General features: G+C 36.3%; 2 protein-coding genes across 8 annotated transcripts in view; one reads left to right on the top strand and one right to left on the bottom strand.

Moving 5' to 3' along the window:
- The window catches only part of LOC122019964 (DNA repair protein RadA-like), a 33,729-nt gene extending 13,269 nt beyond the window's left edge, over nt 1-20,460 (top strand). The window contains exons 5-15 of one of the 6 annotated variants that reach the window (XR_006122071.1): nt 8,258-8,341; nt 9,585-9,692; nt 10,064-10,126; nt 10,423-10,503; nt 11,282-11,347; nt 13,258-13,413; nt 15,929-16,006; nt 18,081-18,119; nt 18,308-18,400; nt 18,491-18,573; nt 19,509-19,567. Coding sequence is in view for 5 of the 6 variants with exons in the window: in XM_042577627.1 (XP_042433561.1) it covers nt 8,258-8,341; nt 9,585-9,692; nt 10,064-10,126; nt 10,423-10,503; nt 11,282-11,347; nt 13,258-13,413; nt 15,929-16,006; nt 18,081-18,119; nt 18,491-18,573; nt 19,509-19,581; nt 20,111-20,278 (999 nt within the window). In the remaining variant the exon portion in view is untranslated. The other 5 variants (XM_042577627.1, XM_042577628.1, XM_042577629.1 and 2 more) reach the window with 5 other exon arrangements.
- Nucleotides 20,461-21,961: 1,501 nt separating this feature from the next.
- Nucleotides 21,962-25,307, bottom strand: LOC122021922 (40S ribosomal protein S15a-1-like). Of its 2 annotated transcripts, none has more exons than XM_042580100.1 (4): nt 25,196-25,307; nt 23,864-24,028; nt 23,624-23,784; nt 21,962-22,214 (listed from the first exon to the last, which is right to left on the bottom strand). In XM_042580100.1, the coding sequence occupies exons 2-4, from the start codon at nt 23,994-23,996 to the stop codon at nt 22,116-22,118; spliced, it is 393 nt and encodes a 130-aa protein (XP_042436034.1). In that variant the 5' UTR covers nt 23,997-24,028; nt 25,196-25,307; the 3' UTR covers nt 21,962-22,115. The 2 variants fall into 2 exon arrangements, with proteins under 2 accessions (XP_042436034.1, XP_042436035.1); XM_042580101.1 differs by having other exon boundaries at nt 23,864-24,017; nt 25,196-25,306.
- Nucleotides 25,308-25,313: the final 6 nt, after the last annotated feature.

Below are 25,313 nucleotides of genomic sequence, written 5' to 3'. Positions count from 1 at the left end.
TCTATTTTCCTCCTCCGAGCGGAAGGTGTTGGTTGCACGCGACGCCCGATGGTGGACTCGGCCCGACGGTGCCGCCGGGATCTCTTCTATCCTTCAACGGGCCCGCTGTCGATGTTACCGGCCCGTGAAGGCGATCGCGACGGTAGCTCGACGCGGACGAGCGATGGGGAGGCCCGGCGTGTGTGAGTAGCCGATCATGGAGTGAAAAACATCGGGTCCATACCTTCCCCTGGTTGGGCCGATCAGCCGCGATTACCGGACTGCCAGGCCGAGTGTGTCTGATGAGGACGCGGATTCGCTTGGTCCCAGACGGTCAGGATCGATGGCTCGCCGCCGGCTGAAGTCGTCGATCACCAGGCTTTTTCTTCTCGCCACCGGCTTCTCCACATCGATGTATTCGCTGCTTTACGCAGCATGTGGTCGAGTCCCGGAGGCTTCCGACGAGCGAGCGGAAGAAGTCACCGCCCACGAGCCCTGCGTGAACGCGTTCATCATTGTTTCCGAGGTGACCGTTAGAATGTCCATGACCATCCGTCAAGCGCCGATGTACACTCGAGCGGCCTCGCGCTTGCTGACGGCAAATGATCGACGCTTGTCTTCCGTGGCGCCCGCCGCAAAATGATGAAGGAACGCTCGAATTTTAAACTTGATGGATCCGCTCGCGCCTCCGAAACCACCACGCGGGCGATCCCAAAGCGCAGGAGGAACACTTGATTTCACACTATCCGTATTGATGCGAGTGGCGTGCTGCTGAACTTACCTGTGGCCGTTCGGTTGTCTCGCATTCTCGATCGCAGGGGCACATAATGCCTCAGCGGATCGCGAAAATGACCTTTGAGAATTGCTGATCCGCGCGACGTGTCCGCTCGGGCGCCTTTTCCGACGTCCTGATGGTGCTTCGTCCGAGAAGATCCTTTGTCTTGATTAGCTCATACCTCCGAGGGCGCCCGAACAGAGCCCGAAAAGGTATCGGGCGAGCGGACTCCATTTGAAAGTGCCGCCCCTTATTTTGCCTCCAAATCGAGCCGCCGCCGTTTTCGTGGCGCCGCCCCGAGGTCGATGTCGCCGTCATCGCCCGCCGCTCGAGAGCTGCTCCACGATTTTTACGGCTGATTTAGTGCCGAGCTCCCGAGAGAGCGTTATGAAGTCGACGCCTTCTTCCATCTTCGCTCGGATTCAAGTGCTCCCACAAACGGCGCCATTGATCCTGCCTGCTACCGAGTCGACGGACGCTGACGTGGCACACACTACCGCCTCTCGATCGTAGCGAGATCTCCGCGAACTCAAGAAGAAGCCGAGCCGAGGGGTTTCCGACGGCCCTTCGACGCCAAGTCGTGCAACGAGAGAGGCGCAGAATGTGGCTACAGAAGATTTGCGATACTGCCGACGCCCTGGGGTCCTTATATAGACCGGGAGGTGCACGCTTCTATACGTCACGCTTCCTCAAACATACCTTAACAAGCCTTTGTCGGAAAAGTACCGCCATTTCGCAATCGTCCGAGCATATCTCGATGCGACGGGAAGCTTCCACCAGATGATCTCTGTATGGCTTCGCCGCCAACTCGCCGCTGTCGCAGATGTCTCGAGGATGATGTTATCCTCTGTCTCCTTTGTCCTCTTGTACTTCCTGTCTGTTCCAGGGTCGAGCGGTTAGGCCGCTCGGCAGGCATATCACTTCTGCCTCGGTCGTATGCTCGGATGAGACTGCTCCTGCCTGTGTTGCCTTGTGCATCGGTCTCGGCCCTTGGAACCTTTTTACCTTGAGCATCGGAAACCCGACTCCTAGTCGGGTTATCTTTCATTCGGCTCGGGGGGATTCACAGCCGATCGGCCTGATTCATCCGGTCGGTCGGCCTGCTTCGCCCGGTCGGCCGGGTCTCAAGGTTGAATCTCTTGACCTTTGACCTCCACGTGTCGTTGACCTTCCGCCAACGAGGGTCCTCCGCTCTTACCACCGGATCAATAAACAAAGGTATAACAAAATCCAATTCCAAAAATTTACATATATCTTAAGCACCAGATGGTTAGTTTCATGACAACTTAACCCCTAAGATCGAAATCTACATATGACACAAAGTAATCATTAACTTGTGTTCAACTTTATGATATCAAAATTTCTAGGAGCTAGCATGGTATCAACTTCTAAGTAATAAAAGAGCATGAGGTCTTATACAATCCAAACCCTATAAATCTATAAAAGCTGACATGGTATCATCTCCTTAATACATACATACAACCAAAACTGAAACTTATATAGGGTACCTAAACATACACGAACTTGAAGAACTAAAATAAAACAAGATGTGGGAAAACATAGAACAACGGTAGTGCAACATCATGATGAATAAGACCCCCTAAACAGAATTTAGAACTGCTCCCATAAATCTGAAATTTACAAATTTAATATTTAAAATTAAGCATGGATCTTCTAAGGGAAGACAATTAGAAGCATGACCCAAATTGTAATGCAACATTCATATTCATAACTCTTAAAACAGAATTTAAAACTCACCACAACAGAACCAAAAGAAGCAAGGTCACAGCATAATTCTAGATTCATCAGTCAGTGGTATAAAAATCATATGAAATTCATCTTTGATCCGAAAATGGTTCTGTAAATTGGTAATGAAAGATAACTAAATTTCCTTCATTTTAACAGAAGACACCGGAGTGAAATTCACTCACCCATTGAGGCTAATTTACATAACAACAAAACCAAAAGCAGCAGGGTCACAGCATAATTCCAGAGTCGTCAGTCAGTGGTATAAAAATCATAGAAAATTCATCTTTGATCCGAAAAGAGTTCTGTAAATTGGTAATGAAAGCTAACTAAATTTCTTACATTTCAATAGAAGGCATCAAAGTGAAATTCGGTCACCTATTGAGGCTAATTTACACCACAACAGAACCAAAAGTAGCAGGGTCACGACATATTCCAGATTCATCAGTTAGTTGTATAAAAATTATATGAAATTTATCTTTGATCCGAAAAGGGTTCCGTAAATTGACAATGAAAGATAACTAAATTTACTACATTTCAACAGAAGACACCGAAGTGAAATTCGTTCATCCATTGAGGTTAGTTTACACCACAATAGAACCAAAAGCAGCAGGGTCACAGCATAATTTCAGATTCGTCAGTCAGTGGTATAAAAATCATATGAAATTCATCTTTGATCCGAAAAGGGTTTCGTAAATTGGTAATGAAAGCTAACTAAATTTTTTATATTTTAACAGAAGACACCAAAGTGAAATTCGTTCACCCATTGAGGCTAATTTACACCACAATAGAACCAAAAGCAGCAGGGTCATAGCATAATTTCAGATTCGTCAGTCAGTGGTATAAAAATCGTATGAAATTCATATTTGATCCGAAAAGAGTTCTGTAAATTGGTAATGAAAACTAACTAAATTTCCTACATTTCAACAGAAGACACCGAAGTGAAATTATGTCACGTCTCGAGGAGTCCCTGCCAGAGGAAATTCTGGCAGCATCTCCGGGTGTCAATCTGATACTTGACTACATAGCCCACAGGGCCTCACAATCCTCAGCCAACACAGCCGGAACATATACAATAATATAAACAAACAATCCACGTAGTTTATAATAAATCAGCCTCCGGCTGACTACACAACAAATCACAACACGCAGTTTATTATAAAACCTACTCCACTACTTGAGGAAAACACAACCCACAACGGAAAACCATCGCAACGTAAAACAAGGGTAGTAGACCAAAACTCGATATAACATCCACGAGTACAAGATCTACACATCACACGCATGTAGATCACAAAACAAGGAAACAAAGTCTGAAAGTAGAAAATCATATCTACACGAGGTGGGGGACTAGCGACTGGAACCTCCGACAGCCTCAACCTGAAATAGAAATAAAGCAACAGGGTGAGTTCAACAACTCAGCGGGTATCAAGCTGACATGCATAGTAAGATATATCTAACAGTAATAATCATGGAGTACAGTCTCCTGATTAAAAACAGGAAATGCGAAAACTGAACAAGTAAAGAAGCTGTACTCACCAAGACCTCCTATCTGGATATAAGGGTCGTCAGACCAAACACATCATGTCTCCTGTATGTATGCCAATCATATGCAACCACAAAAATGCAGCATCCAAAATGCAGCAATCACAAGCAATAAATGCAATCCATGCATATGATGCAAATGACATGGTCACCCCTGACGCCAGTCAGCCACATGATGGTAAGGTCGAGTGGGTAGGGATAACTGTGCACTTTGCCATCACTACTCCTAAATGACTGAGTGGACAGGATGTTGTCGGAGTACACCTATCCTCCTATCCGAAATTATAGTGGGGGAGCTTAATGCTCTCATCTCCTTATGTCATAGTCAAGAGGAGGAATCCCTGTTCGCTACCACGCTGCAATCACACTACCCATGAGGGGACCAGAGCCCTGACAGAGCAACTTGCTGCAACACACCCTGTCTGATATACCACTAACCCATGAGTGGTTGTGTGTGCAGATCCATGTAACTGGCGATGTACTCAACAACAATGGAGCCGACAATCGCTCAGCATGCAATCATGCAAAATGGTACATGACACTAAGCATGTAACCCTGAAAATATCAACCTCCTCATAATGTGTACCAAAAGAAAAACCAAGTCCATATAGATGATCTAGGTACCCATGCCAAGTAATAAACCTAGATACACATGCCAGGTAATAACTAGGTACATATGCCAAGTAGTAAACTAGGTACACATGTCAAGTAAATCTAGTAGCTAGACTTGTATCCTGTAATGCATTGTGTGTCACTACATAAGTACACAATGCAAGAATCAAGAAGGGCATACACATAAATGCACAACAGATAACAAAATAGGTATACTACGGGTATCAAGTAGTGACATACCAAGCAGATATCAGCATAACTATTACTACTAGTTATAACTCATTCAGCATATCAGAATGACAATATCAAAAAGATAAGTCAAAGGTACCCGTCTCAAAAAGAATGTCGTATTAGATAGATCCACGTCGTGATGCCGTCTCAAACGAGTCCTGCATCAAAGTATTTTATTTAGCTAAGTTCCTTTGAATTAAATAGCTAAATAAAATTCCCAAAACTAGTTAGGAAAACCCCTAATTGACATAATTAGCCGAATTCATTAATCCAATTAGGTTTAACTCAACCACAATTCCTTCACTTCAATCCTACTCTTATCCCACCATATGAAAATCAACATTTCCAGTAAACACACCTAACCTAATACAAATTCAGTTCCAACAAATCCATTCAACTACTACTACAGTTACATCAACAAACTAAGCATTCAAACAAGCTATTAATTCCTCAATGCTAGTACCCTTACCCCTTCTTCTTCAGTAGCTAGCAAGTGCCATGGATCGGGCAGAGTCGGCAACAAGCTACTGACGCTGTGGTAGCCGGAACCAAACTAGGTCACTGCCTTCCAACAATCAATCCAAACATCAACCCTACGAATGTATCAACTACCTAAATCTAATACCAGATTTTTAAATCGCTTACCTCTGAGATCGCCTTAGGGCAACAAAGTGCTCTAGTAACAAACTGAAGAAGAGATCGGATATGCAAGAGGGAGTGCAGTCGTTGTTATCGACTCTTGAACACCCGGCGACAGCCAAGATCTGGAGCTGATGGCCATGGTTCTACTCCGATGATGGCACTAGGGCATCGGGCTGCCAGCACTAGGGCAGAGGAAATGCGGTCGGCACTAGAGGAAGAGAGGAAAAGGGAATCGGGGCAGAGGCGAGAGGAAGGAAGAAGAGGATCGGGCCGCCTGGTAGCCAAGAGAGCTTGGCGTTGGTGAGGCACGCGGAGGGGAAAATCGCTGCCGGCGGTGATCTCGTGGCGATCGGCGCGATGGGGATCGAGAGAAGGAGTCGGGGAAGATGAGACGAATCGGAAACAGAGTGCTTGGCTTCTCCTTGGCCACTGGTTTTGTACGCAGGGAAGAAGGAGCGTCGCGGCGGCGTTGTCGGTTTGGGGAAGACGAAGGGCTGGGGGAAGAAACGGCGAGAAGGGAACAACGTAAGTGTCGGGGAAAAGAGGTGAGGTTAGGGCACGGGGAAGGAAAGAAAGAAAAAGAAAAGAAATTAAACATTTCCTCGTTCAAATAGGGTAGCTTAAACAGGCTTTCCCTTAGCCCAATAATTGATCCCTTTAACATACGCCATACGAGCTCCGAAAAATTCCTAGAAAATTCTTAAAAATTTCTAAAAATTCCGTTAAGGTTATTTGTCTATTAAACCTTATTATTTAATTTTGTCGTATCTTACAAATTTGTTCATCTATTGAGGTTAATTTAGACCACAACATAACCAAACCTAACAAACTATAAAATCCGAAACTTCACAAGACATAGAAGCTAAATAAAACAATAATATGGTTAAGAACATGCCTTTAAGTCTTAGCTACCAACCCCTCCTTTAGTTGTGTTCTCTTGGAGCTCTAGAACCGGTGGAGTTGGGCGAGGTGAGAGTTTAGGGCCGGTGGAAATAAGAAGACAAGGTGGAGTTCTAGATGAGGGTTTAAATAAAAGAGGGAACTTAGGACTTGGTCTCAATTTCTAATTCCTACCAATTTTATAAATACTAAGTCTTATATATTATTTTTATAAAACTTAATACTAAGTCTAAATAGAAACCTATATTCATGGTTATATAATTCCATATATATTTTACTTAGTCATATAAATTTTACATTATATATATATATATATATATATATAATTTTAATATTATAGTTTCTTAATTAGTTTATATGCACTATATATTTTTATACGTTCTATATCTTATATCTTCCTTATTTAATTTTATTTATGCTTTATAATTTATATTATACATTTTATATTATATAATATATTATTTTTATAAATTTTACACGTTCCATATCTTATATTTTCCTTATTTAATTTTATTTATGCTTTATAATTTATATTATACATTTTATATTATATAATATATTATTTATATTTTATTTCTATATTAATTAGATGAATAATCTATAAAAATTTATAGACATATAAATTTGTATATACATATAAAGTTTTATCCCTTTATAAATGTTAAGTCCTATAATTCCTATATACTAAGTTTTATCCATTTATAATTCACAAATTATAGTTTCTTAATTATTATATACACGTTACATTAAATTTATACTCTATAATTTGTATTATATATAATATATATAATACATATAATACATATATTATTTATATTTTATTTCCAAATTGATTAGATGGATAGTTTATACACATAAATTATATAAATAATAAGTTTTTATATATTTGTATTTTTCTATTTTCTTAATATAATTAACTAATCCAAATTTCCTAATTATAGGCTAACTTAATTAACTAAATCTATTTATGTATATAAATTCTTAATTAAATCAAGTGAACAATTACAATTACCCCAATAAATATCTTTAATTAATAAATTTGAAATCTAATTAAGTTGTAATTAGTCTAATAAATCTCCTTAATTAAATAAATCTAGATTTTAATTAAATTATAATTTAATCCAATAAATTTCCTCAATTAAATAAGTGGTTTCGAACACGTGTTTTTAACAATGATACTAGACAAATGTCACCTCCATGGCAACTAGCATCCGAGAGCATTGTTTTCTATTAGTAATCTGGTTGTGAATGCATCTTATGCCACATATCTTGGCAATCTAACCTTGTAACAAATACAGTTAACAACTTAAAAATACTTGTTCATTAAGTGTGCACCATTGTTTATGTTGATATCATGGTATAATGCAACAGTCCACCTTTTTATCCCAGCTTGAGACTGTCAGTGATGATACTATAATCTCAACATCACGCCCCAAAATTTGTAAGACAGTAATGACCCTTGAATTTTATGATTAGATGCTATCTTAATCGTCGTCATTCACAGGGAGCTCTTTTTCTTAATAAGAATATTTAGGTAGGAAGTTTTTTAAGATAAATGTTATGAGATTTTGAAAAAAATTTGATTGGTGGATTCATGAATTGAGAAAACTATCACACTTCATTCTTGTGATGCTTTTATTCTTTATCCTTGTCCTATTGTTTTTACCTCTGCTTTCTTGTTAATTACTGTTTTTTTTTTCAATTATTTGTGCTGACTGATATAACATTTTCTTTTTAATAATTTTTTCATAAGCTTTGAAGCTGATCATAAAATTCTTACCTATGAACTTGATTTTTGTTTTTTGACTCAATGTTCTTTCTTTGCAGAGCATTGAACAAATAGGAAACAGGGCAGACAGAATGAGTATCACAACAAAGGAACTTTTCTTGTATTCAAGTACCGATATTGAGGTGTTTTCTTACTACCAAAGAAGTCTATTTCAATTATGTTGACCAGATAGCTGCTGTTATGATTGAGTTCTTGGCATTTGATAATTATAAATCAAGAAAGACATTATGAAACCCAAATTCAAAGATGACCAAAAAAGAATGAACTTTCCTGAATGCGACAAACATTTTCATATGATGCTCACTATTTCTGAGCCCTTTATTACCTAAAGTAACAGTGACTGTAGAACATTTTATCAAATATGTTTATTTGTGCTAATTCAAGCTGACTTTTTAGTTTGCCAAATGTAATCAATGTTATATTTGTTACTAAACTATGTTAATTAGGTGTCCTTGTGGAACATTACACATTGCTATCTACCTTTTTTTTTTTTAATTTAAAGGGGTTCCATTTAATAAAAATCCTACATATTATTTCCTCATCAACGTGTTAATGGAGGTGGCATGGTATAATGTTTAAAGGCAATATAGTTTGATTTTTTCATGGTATTGAATGCACAATTTTAGCTTCTTTTAGTTTATCAAGGAAAATGTGCTTCGTAAACAATCATTGACTCTTGTTTTTGTTTTATTTTTCTAGACTAAAGAATTCCATTTTGTTTCTTCCACTTCTCAATTAAAATATTTTTTTAATTCTTTGATTCTCTATTGTAATCAAGTCACCTAGAACAACCCAATCTTTCAAGGGTGGTGAGTGATTGTCCAGAAAAAGTGCTTGGGCAAGGAGCAACCTCTTGGGAGAATCATAGGATGTTGGAGGCAGGAAGCAATCAAATATATTGGAAAAAATGACTAGCTTTTGGGTGTGACGTATAATGAACTATAGGAGTCCTGACGAGGCAACTTTCACAATGGTCACCTCTAGAGAAGTTCCACTTTGGAGCCAATTTCCTTCATCGGACAAAACCATGTGGTCAATAGTATAGGATATTGGTAAAGTGGATAAAACCTTGATATTATCCAGTATACGGTGTTTCATAATTTGGTATTAAAGCCAAGTTGTATTTGATCTTTTTGTTGGATCATTAATATAACATACTATTAATGTAATTTGACCATCAATTAGATTATATTCTCTCATAGATTGTGGATATGAACCTGATTGCCATACCATAGTTCTTGAAATGCTATATCTTTGTTTGTAAAATTCATGCCATGGAAAGAGGATCATATTAACTTGTTTTTACAATAAATTAGTAGTTGTTTGACAATCTACTGTATAAACAGAAAATTAATTCAACTGCAGGACATCCTGGACAAAATTCAAACATTGTTCCCACGTGCTCTTGTTGTTGATTCCATTCAAACTGTTTATCTGAAAGGAGTTACTGGTAGTGCTGGAAATATCATGCAGGTTTGTTCTCATAGAACTACAAGAAATTTCCCATCTCACTAGTTTAAGTCAGAAAATACTGGTTATGGCATATATATAATACTTGAGAAAATCTATTACAGTGGGAGCTTTACAATAGAGTTGCCTTGTTAACATGTGCTTTTATTTGCCTATGCTCTGTTTTGATTGTGCATCTAGCTGAAAATAACTTTAGAAGTATGTATACTTTCTCTAAGTTTGCAAAGGTTTGTATCTTCTTTTGTCACGTGGAATAACCTCTTTTCTTTAGCAAACTTTGCTTTCCCTATCTTTCGTTGATGTGAAACATAGTTGAATATGTTTTCATCTCCACTTTTTTTTCCCTATGTAGCTAATTTTGCTTTTCTCTACAGGTTAAGGAGTGTACATCTGCATTGCTCCGATTTGCTAAGCAGACTAATATCCCCATTCTTTTTGTAAGCTAACCTTCTCTAAAACTGCTATTTGAATTTGATGCTCACTTCACATGGATTGGTGCAGCAACCCACCAGTAGTATGATAATTCAGCTTACAAAGTACTTCTATATAAATTATCCAGAGCATGTGGGCAATAAATAATCATGTGATTTGTACCTGCCACTAATCCCATCAGAACAGTTCTATTTTTGTCTTCACATTTGATTTGGAAGATCTATCCATATTTTGGTAAAATCTTATGAATTCTTTGTTTGAACAATAATTCAGAAGTCTTAGAATTCTTTGTTTGTTTCAGACTGGGCATGTGACAAAATCAGGAGATATTGCTGGGCCCCGAATGTTGGAGCACATAGTAGATGGTGTTTTCTATATGGAGGTTTGTATCATGTACTGTGTCTCTGTAGCACCCAACTATCTCGTGTTTGATTTTATTGGATCTTTTTGAAACTAAGATACTGTGTTTTTTTAGTGTATAATAAAGTTAAACACCCGATACTGAATATGTAACGCCCCGGCCTGGGCACGCCACCAGAATTGCCCATCGGGTTGACGACTAGCTCCATAGACCACCGAAGGTCCTTTCAGCGTGCTTTGTCCTCACTCGCACGCACCTGGGAAATTTACCAGGAGGTCACCCATCCTAAGATTTCTCCAAGCCAAGCACACTTAACTTTGGAGTTCTTAAGTTTGGGCTTCTGAAAAGGAAGGTGCACTTTGATGATATGGATAGTACCATATAACCTTTTAAGTCATACTTAACCAGAATCTCAGAACCGGGGTATTACAGAATAACTATATATCATTTGCAAATATTTTAATGATCAAAATAAGAAGAAAAAAAGGTCGTCTCACATCATTAATGTTAGACACCATTATGTAAATAGTATAATAGTCTGGGATTTGTATGTAATATTGTTATGTGAATAATACAAGCAAGGGGGAATGAGAACCCTAGGCTATTTTTTCTTTTAACACAACATGGTCTCAGTGGCCACTATTGGTTCCTTCATAATTGAGTTAGGCATCCTTCATGCTTTGGTAACCAAGCCTCCACACATGCATCCTTCCATGCCTTGTAATTTTTCTTGTAACCCCATAATTACAATGGAATATGTCCTATATCCAATATGCTTACCTGAAGACTGTTGTTACAGGGTGAGAGGTACTCATCTTATCGGCTACTGCGCTCTGTGAAGAACCGCTTTGGTTCAACTGATGAGGTACCGGAGGCATTTTACTTTATTTTGTGTTTACCACATTGTTTCTCATAGTTCTGAGTAAGTTTCTTAGGCTGAAAAGGTTGTGTTTGCCTCATGAAGTTATTTGCTTGTCAAATGCTTGAAAAGGATCTACGCATTAGATCAATGTGACTCGTGTGTTTTGATTAATTTGGTAATCTGTATTTGACCACCTATATTATAAGTAATATCTTCAATGCATTTGCATTTATAAATGGCTGAACAAGACATTGACCTAGAACTAGTGCCGAACACCAGATTTCAAAAGAATTCGGTGGATTTAGTATATAAACTACTCACATGACTACCTATAGAACCGTATCTTCAATCAGTTGTAGAGTTTCCATAAGCTAGAGCTTAATTTGAGTGTGGCTGTTCTGCAATAAACTTCACTAAATATCATATGGGTATTTTGGGTAGCAGTATTGGAGTGAATTTTTAAGCTTCTTGTATTTCTCTCCCTCTTATCTGTTGTATAACAGCATCCAGGAGTGGCCTATCTTCTGTCAGCTTTTATAGTAAGCATAGTCGTCAGTACTTGATTATTTATGGCTCGATAACATCACTATTGGAGACCTTTTTTGCTAAAACTTGAATTCGAGTCATCATTTACTATTCTCGGGAGCCAGCAGTTCAAGTGCTATTGGCAAGTTAACAGTTGTTAGTGCTTAACAGGATTTGAACATGACACATCAACCTTGAAAAGTGAAGAGGAGATAGGCAGACATTGTAAATACAAAAGCATGCATATTGAGTACTCAATAATGAGATAGAATATGGATAAGAGAGCTAAATTGAAGTACATTTTTGCTGTTTAATTATTTCTAAGTGTGGCCGAACACCAGATTTCAAAAGAATTCGGTGGATTTAGTATATAAACTACTCACATGACTACCTATAGAACTGTATCTTCAATCAGTTGTAGAGTTTCCATAAGCTAGAGCTTAATTTGAGTGTGGCTGTTCTGCAATAAACTTCACTAAATATCATATGGGTATTTTGGGTAGCAGTATTGGAGTGAATTTTTAAGCTTCTTGTATTTCTCTCCCTCTTATCTGTTGTATAACAGCATCCAGGAGTGGCCTATCTTCTGTCAGCTTTTATAGTAAGCATAGTCGTCAGTACTTGATTATTTATGGCTCGATAACATCACTATTGGAGACCTTTTTTGCTAAAACTTGAATTCGAGTCATCATTTACTATTCTCGGGAGCCAGCAGTTCAAGTGCTATTGGCAAGTTAACAGTTGTTAGTGCTTAACAGGATTTGAACATGACACATCAACCTTGAAAAGTGAAGAGGAGATAGGCAGACATTGTAAATACAAAAGCATGCATATTGAGTACTCAATAACGAGATAGAATATGGATAAGAGAGCTAAATTGAAGTACATTTTTGCTGTTTAATTATTTCTAAATGTGGTATATCTTACTGTTCCAAGTTATATAATATTTTCCTTGTTTTGACCAAATAGGAAGATTATCGATCTGATTGCGTTTTTTTAATATTAATTTGTTGGCATGCAAAATTTTGTAGCTCAAAAGGTTATTAATAGACATACGATTAGATAACTGATCTTGTATATATTCATGCGATATCAAGGTCTGAAAGGGTTGGATATTGGTAACTAGAAAATCATGACTGAGACACTAAAATTACAGATTTCATGCATCTTTTATTGTTGCAGTGCATTATATGTTATCTAAAAGTTATGTTGTACTAGTTGGTATGTCTAGGTATACTTCTAGAAATTGGCTTGGCCATTTTATCCAAAACAGTCTTAACTTTTTGTATACATGAGACAAAGTCCTGGCACTTGATGAATCTTAATATGTTTCTGAGTGGTTGTAATTGTTAAAAAATCAATGCAAATAACTTCTTGGTTTTTGTCAGCTTGGAGTGTTTGAAATGACAGAGTTTGGTTTGCAAGCTGTCTCAAATCCAAGTGAAATATTCCTAAGCGAACACTTCTCTGACTCTGAAGTATTAGCTGGTCTTGCAGTAGCAGTTATCCTTGATGGCTCACGAACTTTCCTGGTTGAAATCCAGGTATTTTTGCTTATATGTTCAATTTGTTATTCAATTTTCTTTTATTGAAGAAACCGATAATTGCTTATGGTTTTCTCTTGCATCATTGTGGTACTTGGTGTTCTCAGCAACATTAGTATTATCTTTTGCTAGAGATAAGCATGGACTGCAGTTTAGTGCTCATACCTGGGTAACCTATATTCTGTTTTTCATGGCCACCTAGTGTCAACCCAGTAGTAGCATAAGGTTATGTCTTCTATAAAGCTTATGTATCTAATATCATATACCTACATAAATTCATGTGCTACCTTGTACCTTGTTACATCAGTTTCCTATATGGATATATCTACAACTCCTATTAAATTACACGAGTACGCAGCTTGCTGGTATCATTTGTGGTTGTTTGTTTTTGTAGCTTTCTTTTACATTTCCTTCAATGCATAAGGCCTGTTGTTTCTGTTACCCCCTTTCCCAAGCATTCATTTTCTGTGAGTTCTGAACAATAGTAAGAGATGCAATCTAGGATTCTAGTTTCCTTTAGGATCTAGGTAGTGGATCCTAGTTGCCATTTTTTTCAAGATGTTGGAAAACAATCATGTGATGCTGCAAGCTGGAAGATATTCTCATCCATCTTACAAGGATATCAAGTGTGCCTATGCGTTGGTGTATTTTAATACCCAACAAAAGTATTTTGCAACATATTCTTGTTACACCTATTCAAGGAATCAAATACATATTTGCATGGTTTCATATCTTGTTTGTGCCGGTTGTCATGAATGAAACATTATTCTGCTAGGGCACCAAAATTGAGATGAGGTCAGGATGAAGAAAATTACTTGTTTAGATTTTATCTGGTTACCAACAATGGATTTCTGTGAGGCAAGTGTTCGAGTTCACTTGGTCTTTTGAGATTGATAGTGGAGGAAATGTGGAACAACAATGATCATGCAGACAAGAGCACACTTAAGGAACTCTAGCATCACTAATTGAAAAAAACATTAATTAATAGGCAAACCATATACCTATAATATATAACCTGATTAAGCTATTTGTACTTGCATAATAACTCTTCAACTTTAGTTTGGTTTTGGTTTGAGCCAAACCAAATCAAGATAGAGTCTATGCTCCACATAATCATAATATCCACTGTTCTAATTATTTCTTAATTAAAGCCCGTTAGGTCTAAATTTAAGTTTAGTATTCTAAATGGCAGTCGAGGCGACCGCCTAGGCGAGAGGTGGGCATCAACTGCACCCCGACGACTAATCCAAACTCGTCGTCCGAGCCAGGCGAAAAGCGTCGCTCGAGCTCGGCGACCCGGATGCGTTGCTTGGGCTTGACTACGTGTCCAAATGTGTTGCGCAAGCCTAGACATGATGCCTGAGCCTGGAGGCGTCGCTCGAGCCGACAACGGGACCAGACACGTTAGGCTCGTTGTCCGGCCGAAACAAGACATGCAAGTAAGTTGTAAGTTAGGATTTAATTAAATAACTTTAAGTTAATAATTTTAATCAACTTCTAGTTATGATTGAGATAATTTAAATAGACTTAGTTAAATTCTAATAAAATTATCCCATTAATTATATATATAATACTTTTTTATTTAAAAATATTTAGATTAAAATTTTAATTAATATATTTTATTAAAAGTAAACATTATAAAGAATAATAATTATTTATAATATTATGTATAAAAAATATTAAACAAAATTCAACCGCTTAGGCATCGCCTAGACGGTTGAAGCGGTAGGCGGTCACTAACTGTGCTGCCACCGCCTACCACCATTTACAAGACCCTAAATGTGGTTTATTAATTAAAACAAGGTTGGTACAATCTATTCATGCCCTGTTTCGTAATGGTTTGACATGAAATGGTGTCTGTTTCAGTTTTTACAGAAACCAATACCATAAATCAAAATTTTAGACCTTGCATATTTATGCTTGGTACTGGTTAGTAGCTGGCTGTACTGAGCGTTGTGTCTGTGTTTTCATGGGTTAAGAGAATTGTGGTTGTAATGCACAACAAAATCAGAATTGCAAAATAGAATTGGTCTGACTGGTATCGACACTAGTCTACTACTGGCAATCATGTATGTGCTTGTGTGCATGAGAGAGAGAGATGGCTGGTCTTGTACTATTAGCAAGTTATCTATGTTTGAAAAATTGGTATGAGCACTAGAATGCTGAAATTTTAGTGTTTTGAGTCTTGTACAACAAAACAACATTTGACAATTGTTCCCAACTCGTCTGTGTTGTGTGGTTTGTGAGTATTCTAAATATTATAATACAGTAACCTTTGTGGCCAGTAGTTTTCTTTGTAAGAGGCCAGAATCACTAGCATTGTAGATGTGGGAATAATCTAAGTACGAGGACATCAGATCATGTTAGTAATAGAATACAATATGTTGATTTGTTCTTCACACTTGAAAATGTTGTTTCTTTAGTCTTTCTCTAGCATTGTTTCAGTTATAAATTTATCCTCTCCTTCCCTTCTCTGACATAAAAAATATTTCATTTTTAAAAAAATTATTTCTAGGCATTGTGTGTTTCTGATTCTTCAGTAAGAAGACATGTCAATGGAATACAATGTAGCAGAGCTGATATGATAATTTCGGTGAGTAGCACTAGTACCTTGTACTTGTGTAATTTAAGATGCTTTCTTGCTTGTTTAACACTTGAAATTTGAATCTAATATACAAAATGTTTCCTATCAACCATAAAAGAAGTTTCTAGGATTGTGGGTATAGACAAACATTGTTTATTTAATAATTTTAATAAATATCATTAGACGCCACATAACTTGCATATTTCTAATCTTATAGACTCCTAATGGTAACACCCAAAGACCCCTGACATTCCTTTTTGTGAGTCTTCTTAGGAGACCCTTAACGATCCTTCAGCTAAAGAGCCCTTGACGATCTTTCACTAAGTCTTGTCAAGAGTCTACTAACAATAGCCTCCTAAAGAGTCCCCCAATGATTCTTTACACGAGCCTTCTAAAAAGTTTTCTAATGATCCTTCACTTGAACCTTCTAAAGATTCCTCTGATGATCCTTCACTCGTACCTTCTAGAGAGCCCCTTGTCAAACCTTTTGCTTAGCTGCTAAAAGCACCTCCTTACTATTCTTAATGTAATCTTCTTAAAGCCCTTCAATAACCATTGCATTGAAGAAACATTCTACACGTTAGGCATGATTCAAGTAATCGATTGCCGCACTACAAGGACTCAAAAGAACCAACTGAATTAAAAGAACAAAAGAAGAAGGATGGAATATAAGTTGGTAAAATCACTAATAATAATTCTAGTATGTCATTTACCAGTTTACACCAAGATATTGTATTGATTTTTTTGTCTACTAATTTGAGAATTCTGTGTATAAGAGAGACACATTTGGATATTAGAAGAAAGATTGAGTTGGGAAATAAATATTATAAAAAATATGCTTATGCGCCTTAGAGACTCTAGGATGACATAGGGTACACCTATGCATTCATCAGCCTTAGAATTTCCATGAGGAGTCATATGAAGGCATTAACATTTATTACTGTGAGATAAATTTACTTTAATATGTTGTTTATTTAACTTGTCAACTTATTTAAACATTATTTTAATTTTCAAATTAGAGAGTGCTAAATTATTGGGAGATATATTCAAGCCTCCGCCTTTGCATAATATGCTCATGCCCATAGAATCAAAGACAATGGTACAAAGTACAACTATGCATTCATTAGCATATCTATGAAGGCACTACAACAACTCAGCATTATCCTACTAGGTGGGGTTGGAGATCTATGAAGGCACTGATATTTATTATTACCGTGAGAAAAATTGACTTGTTTGTTAAACTTGCCAGCTTATGTAAACATCCATTTAATATTCAAATCAAAGAGTGATAAATTATTGGGAGATATTCAAGCCTATGTCTTTATATGTTTAGTGTGTCACATGGGATTTACATAGATTACTTCTACCTCTAGATCAGAGACATTTGTGTCTCTGACGACTCATTGAAAGGGATGCCCAAAAAGGAACAAAAATAAAACAAAGATGAAGATCAATCAGTTTCTCACACATTGGAGAAGCCACTCAAGAATTTAGCTTTCAATTTCTGTAATTTTATTGAGTTTTAATAGTTTTTTTAAATGATTAAAGTTGTTTAGATTTTTAGAAAAGTTATTTTTTGAGTGGAAAAGTTAGGTCGTTGATCTTCATAAAAGGGTTAGGTTCCCATGTAATTGATTGTCTTTCACTTTTAATAATGTTTTTCCTCTTTGGTGAGCGGAGTTGTTTGTGTTTTGTCGGTATGATTTGGTCATGCTGTATCAAATATTTTTTGCTCTTCGGTGAGGTGACTTCATGTTTTGACAGTGTGATTTGTTTATGCTGCACAGAACAATTTCCTGATAACAATTGTGGCTAGAAATAAGGCTCTAACGAGATTCTAATGTAGCTGGAAATTTGTCTGATTAGAGCATGCATGGGTAAACAATTCAAGGTCTTTGGATGCTTCTCTCCTGTTAATAGGTCTTGTGTACTATAGAATGCTTTGCATTACTTGTTCAGTTAACACTAATCAGCAAAGATGGCCTTTTCCAGGGCATTTCAATTCTTGTTCTTAAATTATCATCTGATTTCTAAATTAGACAGTTTATTTGGCCTCTGACATACAAAACCTTTTTCTCTGAAGGTTCTAATGAAGCAGGTTGGCCTGAAGCTTCAAGAAAATGTAAGTTTTTTTTTTCGCCGTTAGTCTTAAAAATACTGATTTTCTGTTTCTTATATGTAAGGCTTTCTAAGTCATGATAGGCTACTAGTCTGTTTTCCTATGAATTGGTGAACTGCTGTTTTTGAAATATGTTATATCTGCTTGAGTATCTGCTGGATCACTTTTTTTTGATGCAATACTGTTTTCAGGACTTTTGAATCTGAAAGTGAACTTTTACTAGGCCAAGAGTCAGAAAGTTTCTGATTAAACCAGTGTGAAATCAAACTATTATCTATCTTTTGGTATCCTTTCCCTCAAAGGAGAATTATGCACAACGCCTATAATATGCTGACAGGAAAGGAAAGTCTAACAATTTCCAATTCTTTCCACAGGCCATCTTTCTGAATGTTGTTAGTGGATTTCAGTTGAACGAGACTGCAGGAGACCTGGCAATTGCGGCTGCAATTTGTAGCAGGTATACAAGTATCCATCTAATGTGAATTTTGGTTTAAACACATTAGAAATCTAATGCTTAGCTATAGTTGATTTAGAATTCTTTGGTTGGTGCTTGAAATTATTTTTTACACAAGTAATATTGGTGAGAGTTGAAGGTTTGTTTTGGTACATTCAACTTCCTGAGTCTGAGAAAAGATATTTAGCATGTGTAATACCTCTAATCCTTTGTAACCCCATCAAAGATCAGAATAGAGTTTGTTTAATTAGATGGAAAATGGGAGTAAATTATAGATAAGATTTTTAGAAACTTTTAATCGTTGTTACTGGTTATAAAATTGAATAGATGAGATCCTTCTATCCAACATTTTGGTGCCATCAAGATTGGGTGAAAAGTAAATCTGTCACCAAAATACGTGCACTCCTGACTTCTGCGAAATATTACTCGCTTATAACTTCTTGCAATATAATGCACACTCGTGCCTCTTAAATACTTTCTAGCCTTGTGAGCACCACACTCCCAAACACTAACCTCATCAAACCTCATCGTTGAATTCCTTCACCCCGAGTCGATCAAACAAGTTAGGTTGGGTTGTGAAGAGGAACTAAATTGGCCAAATGCATACTAGCGGGTTAGATGGACCAAGCAAGATGCAAGCCACATTGGTATCTGACATATTTATACCAAGTTTAACAATTATTTGAAGACCTCATGTCTTTTGCTATATGTTAATAGCTAATCTTGCATTTTAATCAACTTCTATCTATACCTGGAATGAGCTCAACTGCGGTGCAAGTCATTTTTCTGAAACTTTTGACTGTCTACATCATGTTTTTGTTTCATTCACCAGCATTATTTCATATATTTTGTACTGTAATAATTCTTACACAGCATCTGGAATCTTTGATTATTCTAACATTTAGTTGAAAGACAACTGAAGGACTTCATTTATTCAGTTTCTTGGAGTTCCCTATCCCTAACGATGTTGCTTTCATTGGAGAGGTTGGGCTGGGCGGTGAACTTCGTTCTGTAAGTAATATCGGCCCAAATAGTTTTCCATGGCTGCAAGTTCTTTTATATATTTTTAAAAACTAATAATCCATTATTGTAATATAATTAAAATAATCTAGAAGACTTTGGTTCTATGGAGAATTTATCTTCTTTCCTATAATTACACCGTGGTTTGAAATCTCATATTGAGTTGTACAAAATGGTCGAAACGTATGTTTCAGTAAATTACCGAGTCAGCACAAATAATGTTTTCTTCCTACTTCACCTCTTTTTTCTTTCAACTTCCAATCCATCACCTGCATTGAAACGTCAATGCGGTACGAAAGTCAAAGACTGAAATTCCAACTTACAATCTTAGCTACTGTAATTTCAGAATAATGAGCTTTGATTTTCACCTATTGTGTCTACTGTTGTAAGCATGATCATTCTTATGGAGATTGATATCAATGATAGGGAATCTGTCTTTTGTAGTTGTGGTTATCATTGCTACTATTTTCAAATGTTCTTTGAAAACCTTGACCTTGTTTGCAATTCAACTTTTCTGAAGGTTCCAAGAATGGACAAGAGAGTAATAGCTGTTGCTAAACTGGGTTTCAAGAGGTGCATCGTAGCCAAGACAACTGAGAAATCGATAATGGCGTTGAATCTGGAGATGGAAATATTGGGATGCAAAAACTTGAAAGAAGTTATCAACGCCGTGTTTGTTCGTGTCTAGCAACTGCACCTCACCTATGACCTTACACAACGCAAATGCGAATTTTATGATCAATCAGCGTTGATCTGTTCATAAGACAATTTTGGGATAGTCTGTAAATATATTTCAGTTTCTGATACACTAACACAGCATTTTGATTACAGAAACTGACAAAGAAATTCCACAAACACTTGTTTAATGCATCAAGCAGTGACTAGGGCGGTTAAGGAGTCGAACTATTAAATATGTGTTCAAACTAATATTAAATTTTTTACAATTCTAGTGGTCACTGATTATAAATGGTCAGACAAAGATTTTATGTGAAACGATTCAAAATTTATGCATCTCAAGCGTACTTCTTCAACTGCAATTTAGGATTCGGTGATCCTTTCTCTCGAACGGGACACAAACATCAAAGAGAGTTTGAAATGTGTCAATTTTACCATCCGCTCTTTCCTTTTTACGTCCCCATGTTCCCACAGGACGTCACACGGGAGGGACATGGGGACGTAAAAAAGGATACTATCCCTTTTGGAAAGGTTATGGGTGAGGAAGGATTCGAACTCTCCACATCGTGACTAAAATCAATTAAGTCACGTTTTATGTTTCAATCAAACACTTTCTATTTATAATCAACTGAAAGGACAAGATTATTCTTTTTATCAAATATATAGATCAAATCATGATTTTATAATCTTATAATAAGATTGATAATTTTTCCATCATTTTCATCAAAAAGTTCAAATACAAGTATATGAAATATACTAATTTCCCATCCTTACTTTACATGAATTTACAAATATATATTTTCAAATATAAATTTAAAAACATATATTTTGAAAAATTATTATTTGAGGGATCTAAGATATAAGATAATCTTAAGATAGAAAGAAATTGAATTGAATTCCGACAATTCCCCTATTTTATTATCATAGCACAACTTTAGAATTTTTCTACAAATTCTTACCATACCACAACTTTAAAGGTTTTCTAAGAATTCTTTATTTTATTTCTATATCTATAAATTATTCATCTAATTAATATAAAAATGAAATAAAAATCATATATTATATATAATATAAAATATAAAATATAAATTATATAATATAAATAAAATTAAATAAAAATTAAAAATATAAGAAAAAGTATAAAATTTATATATTATATATATATATAACGTGTATATATATATATAACATGTAAAATATAACATTCGATTAATTCGATCCATAAATTAACCAAATTAATCGAAAATCGATTTAATGTTGACTAACCGAATCAAATCTAAATTTTACTAAAACTGAATTAACCGAATTAATTATTTCAATTAACACCAAATTAACTAAATTTATTTAAAATAATAAAAAAAAATTATACAAAATTAATATCAAATTAACCGAATATTCACCCCTAAAATAGATTAAAAAAATTCCTATGTTGTTAAGGGAGGAAATGATTTCTCCACCAAAGGTTGCTCCCAAGAGTAAAAACAACAGGAGTCGAGCAAGGCGAGGGCACAAAGGCTGAAAGAGCTCTATGCAGTCACAGTTACGGTGTTCGATCAAAGCGGAGACGAACAAAGGGATTCATAAATACATGTATCTCAGGCAGCTCATGTAAAGTCCTCACAACTAGTGCCTTACACTGGTGGAAGCCTGCAAAGCTATGACAATTAATGGGAAGTTTACTTAAAAATTTCTGTAGTGACTACTAGAAAATAAATTTCTAATTGATATTTTGAATGAATGCAGGCGGCACCAAATAATCCAACCGAATAGAAATCTTAAGAGCAAAACACAACAGATATATCAATCAAAATCCATTTTTTTTTTTCCAATACAGAGAATCTAAAACCGAACTAGTAGAAGAACCCTAGCACTTTGCCACCAGCATTCTTTCTCCTTGCTTCTTCGTGATCCATGATACCGGCAGATGTAGTCAGCACAATGTAACCAAACTGCATATTTCAGTTCAAAAAAATGACAGTTTAGCATCATGCATCAATGGAACTCAAAGACTATGAAGTATATCATAAAAATTAGATTCAAGCTACGTAGTTCTTTGACAGATTAATTCAAAATTTTCATGTGTAAGGTAATTTAGACATTAAATTAACCAAGCTGCGAAAAAGGTTATTTAAAGAGAGCTTAACATTATTAAGGATATTCTTGAGAATGGTTTACAAGTGAAAGATAGAGAGCTATTTCTAGGCACCCTCCTCCCAAATATAAAATTGAGATTTACTTGACCCAATGTCTAAAGAGTTATCTAGAATGATCTTCCTTTCAAAGAAATTAACCAAGCTGTGAAAAAGGTTATTTAAAGAGAGCTTAACATTATTAAGGATATTCTTGAGGATGGTTTACAAGTGAAAGACAGAGAGCTATTTCTAGGCACCCTCCTCCCAAATATAAAATTGAGATTAACTTGACCCAATGTCTAAAGAGTTATCTAGAATGATCTTCCTTTCAAAGAAAGACCACGAGTCAAAAAAATTAACCAAGCTGTGAAAAAGGTTATTTAAAGAGAGCTTAACATTATTAAGGATATTCTTGAGGATGGTTTACAAGTGAAAGATAGAGAGCTATTTCTAGGCACCCTCCTCCTAAATATAAAATTGAGATTAACTTGACCCAATGTCTAAAGAGTTATCTAGAATGATCTTCCTTTCAAAGAAAGACCATGAGTTAAGAGAGAGCAAAAGGTGGATAAGTACCTCTCTTGAACTTGAAATTGGGTGGACTGTAACATTGACTTTGTTCGAGCTTCACTTAAGGTCAATTAGTTTAGATGTTGTTAAACTCTTAATTTGAAGTATAGGAGCCTCATTAATTAGCATGGTTTGTGGATATTGTTTATAAACACTGTTGACGAACCACTCATAATCTCTATTTAACAAACATTAACGAGCGAACATTAATGAGCTGAACACATGTGTTTTAGCTCTTGTTCATTTAGTTTAATGAGTTGTTCAAGCTCATTCGAGTAATGTTAATTTAATTGAGCATGTGCATAATGGAGAAACATACATAAGCTCTTACTAAGGTCGCTCACGAACATTTAGTTAAGTTTACAGCCTTAGCTACTAGGTTTTAATAAATCACTAAGGTGGACCAATGTACCAGTGTTTTGGAATAGTTGTTAGGCCAATCACTAACGATCTAGTATCAGCTTTGTGGTAGCAATTTTTTTACCAAATATTTTAATTTTTTAAACATTTAGCACTTGCAGAAACATAATCAATGCAAATCAGTTGACAAGTATAACAAATTAAACCATCAAAATAGTAACGTTACTATCATTCTATGTTCTGGTTCTATGTTCTGAGAACATTGATGTAGAAGATCAAAAGCAAACTAAAATTACCTGCCGTGATGGAAGCAGTCTAGCAGTCCAAGACTCAATCTCTTTAACACCCACATCAAAGCGAGGACTAATAACACCACATTTGTTCAACCTGCCATTCAATTCAACAACAATTTTACCAGCACGGTGGTCATCAACGTACTCAAACTCACCAATGTAGCCTGTTGAAACAGAAAATTAAGAATTATGGGAATGAAATGCTAGTGGCATCAGAACTAAAGTATTTCGGAAAGCACTAACCATGCTTCTGCATGACAAGGAGAAACTTTATAATCACTTTAGAGGAAGGTCTTATCATGACCTGCCTCTTTCCACGCTTCTCAGCATTGTACATGCTCTTAAGAGCATCATTAAGGACACTAACTCTCACCATCCTTACCAAGTGTGCAAAAACCTGAACTGATCCTGTTAGCAGATGAGAAAATGAAACTATAACCACAATCCAATGAGTACGGAAAGAAAAGGGTTGTTCATGCTACGACAATAGAGATTTTGGTTAGGCAGATATTAATCTGTTGTGGTTACTTAACAAATAGATTAATCACTAAACATGAAGTCATTGAAAAATAAAGGATGTAAAAGCTGAAACCTTCCAAATGTAATCTGAAACTCCCCTCAATTTTGCCTAGATATGACACAAAATCTAAACACATTTCACATGCAAAAAAAAAAAGATGAATATCTGATTCATTATTCATGGTTGGACCAAAGCCATGAGCTTCAATGCACTAAAAAGGCAACAGAACCTGACTGTATCAACTGGATTATCATGGTTCCGCCTCCAATAATGTGGCCCAATTATATTTGTGATATTTAATTATTTCTACTGTCATCCTAGACCCAGCTCACCCATCAGCTGGGCTTAGCACTGGTCGAATAATAAGAGATTGTGTGAAAGATGGTCAGCAAGGATATCAATATGCTATCAGCATGGTTGAGAGTATGCACTCCCTTCACCAGAGAAGCCACAATACCGTCCTAAACTGGTAATAGCCAACTAAAGGATCAACCCTTGCTCACTACTCATACATCTAAAAAGCAGGAGTAAAAACCACAGAACTTGGCATTGAATCCAATTCAATACAACGTTGAGATCATGCAATTGTAAGTCAAACAGTAAAAAAGCTTCTAATTTTTTTTGAATTTAACAATAAAAAATACCCAGTGACTTCCTAATTCAACTGAAATGCACAGGCAATGCTCAGGCAACGACACAAGAATACTTGTATGTCAAACGAATTATAAGATCATTGCAACCATGTAAATTTTTGTTGTCTAAAGAACAAAACAGAAGTCGAAAAAGATTTCGAAAATCTAGAGTAAACAACATTTTTTTACATCACATTTACGCAATCCCGATCAGTAGGAACAAAGACATTTTCGCAACGTCTTCCCTTATCCGCATGCTAAACAAGTTATAAAAACGCACTCTACAGATACAAGAGCAAGCAAATCAAGAACTAAAAGTTATACAATATAGAGAACAAAGGCCACCAGAAAACTATCAGACAAAAAGAAATCATCAGAAAAAAGAGATCTAAAACTGAAATCAGTAGAATATAAAGATCAAACCTCAGGGAGAAAGCGCGAGATCGACAGCGACAGAGGACCTGGCCAAACCCTAATTCCTCGAAGAAGAACCGCGGCTGGTGTTCGTTAATTTATATACACGTGCGATTCCCCGGCCGAT

This window comes from Zingiber officinale, chromosome 9A (genome assembly GCF_018446385.1).
Source record: "Zingiber officinale cultivar Zhangliang chromosome 9A, Zo_v1.1, whole genome shotgun sequence".
NCBI lineage: Eukaryota > Viridiplantae > Streptophyta > Magnoliopsida > Zingiberales > Zingiberaceae > Zingiber > Zingiber officinale.
This window is presented reverse-complemented; position numbering and strand designations above follow the sequence as displayed.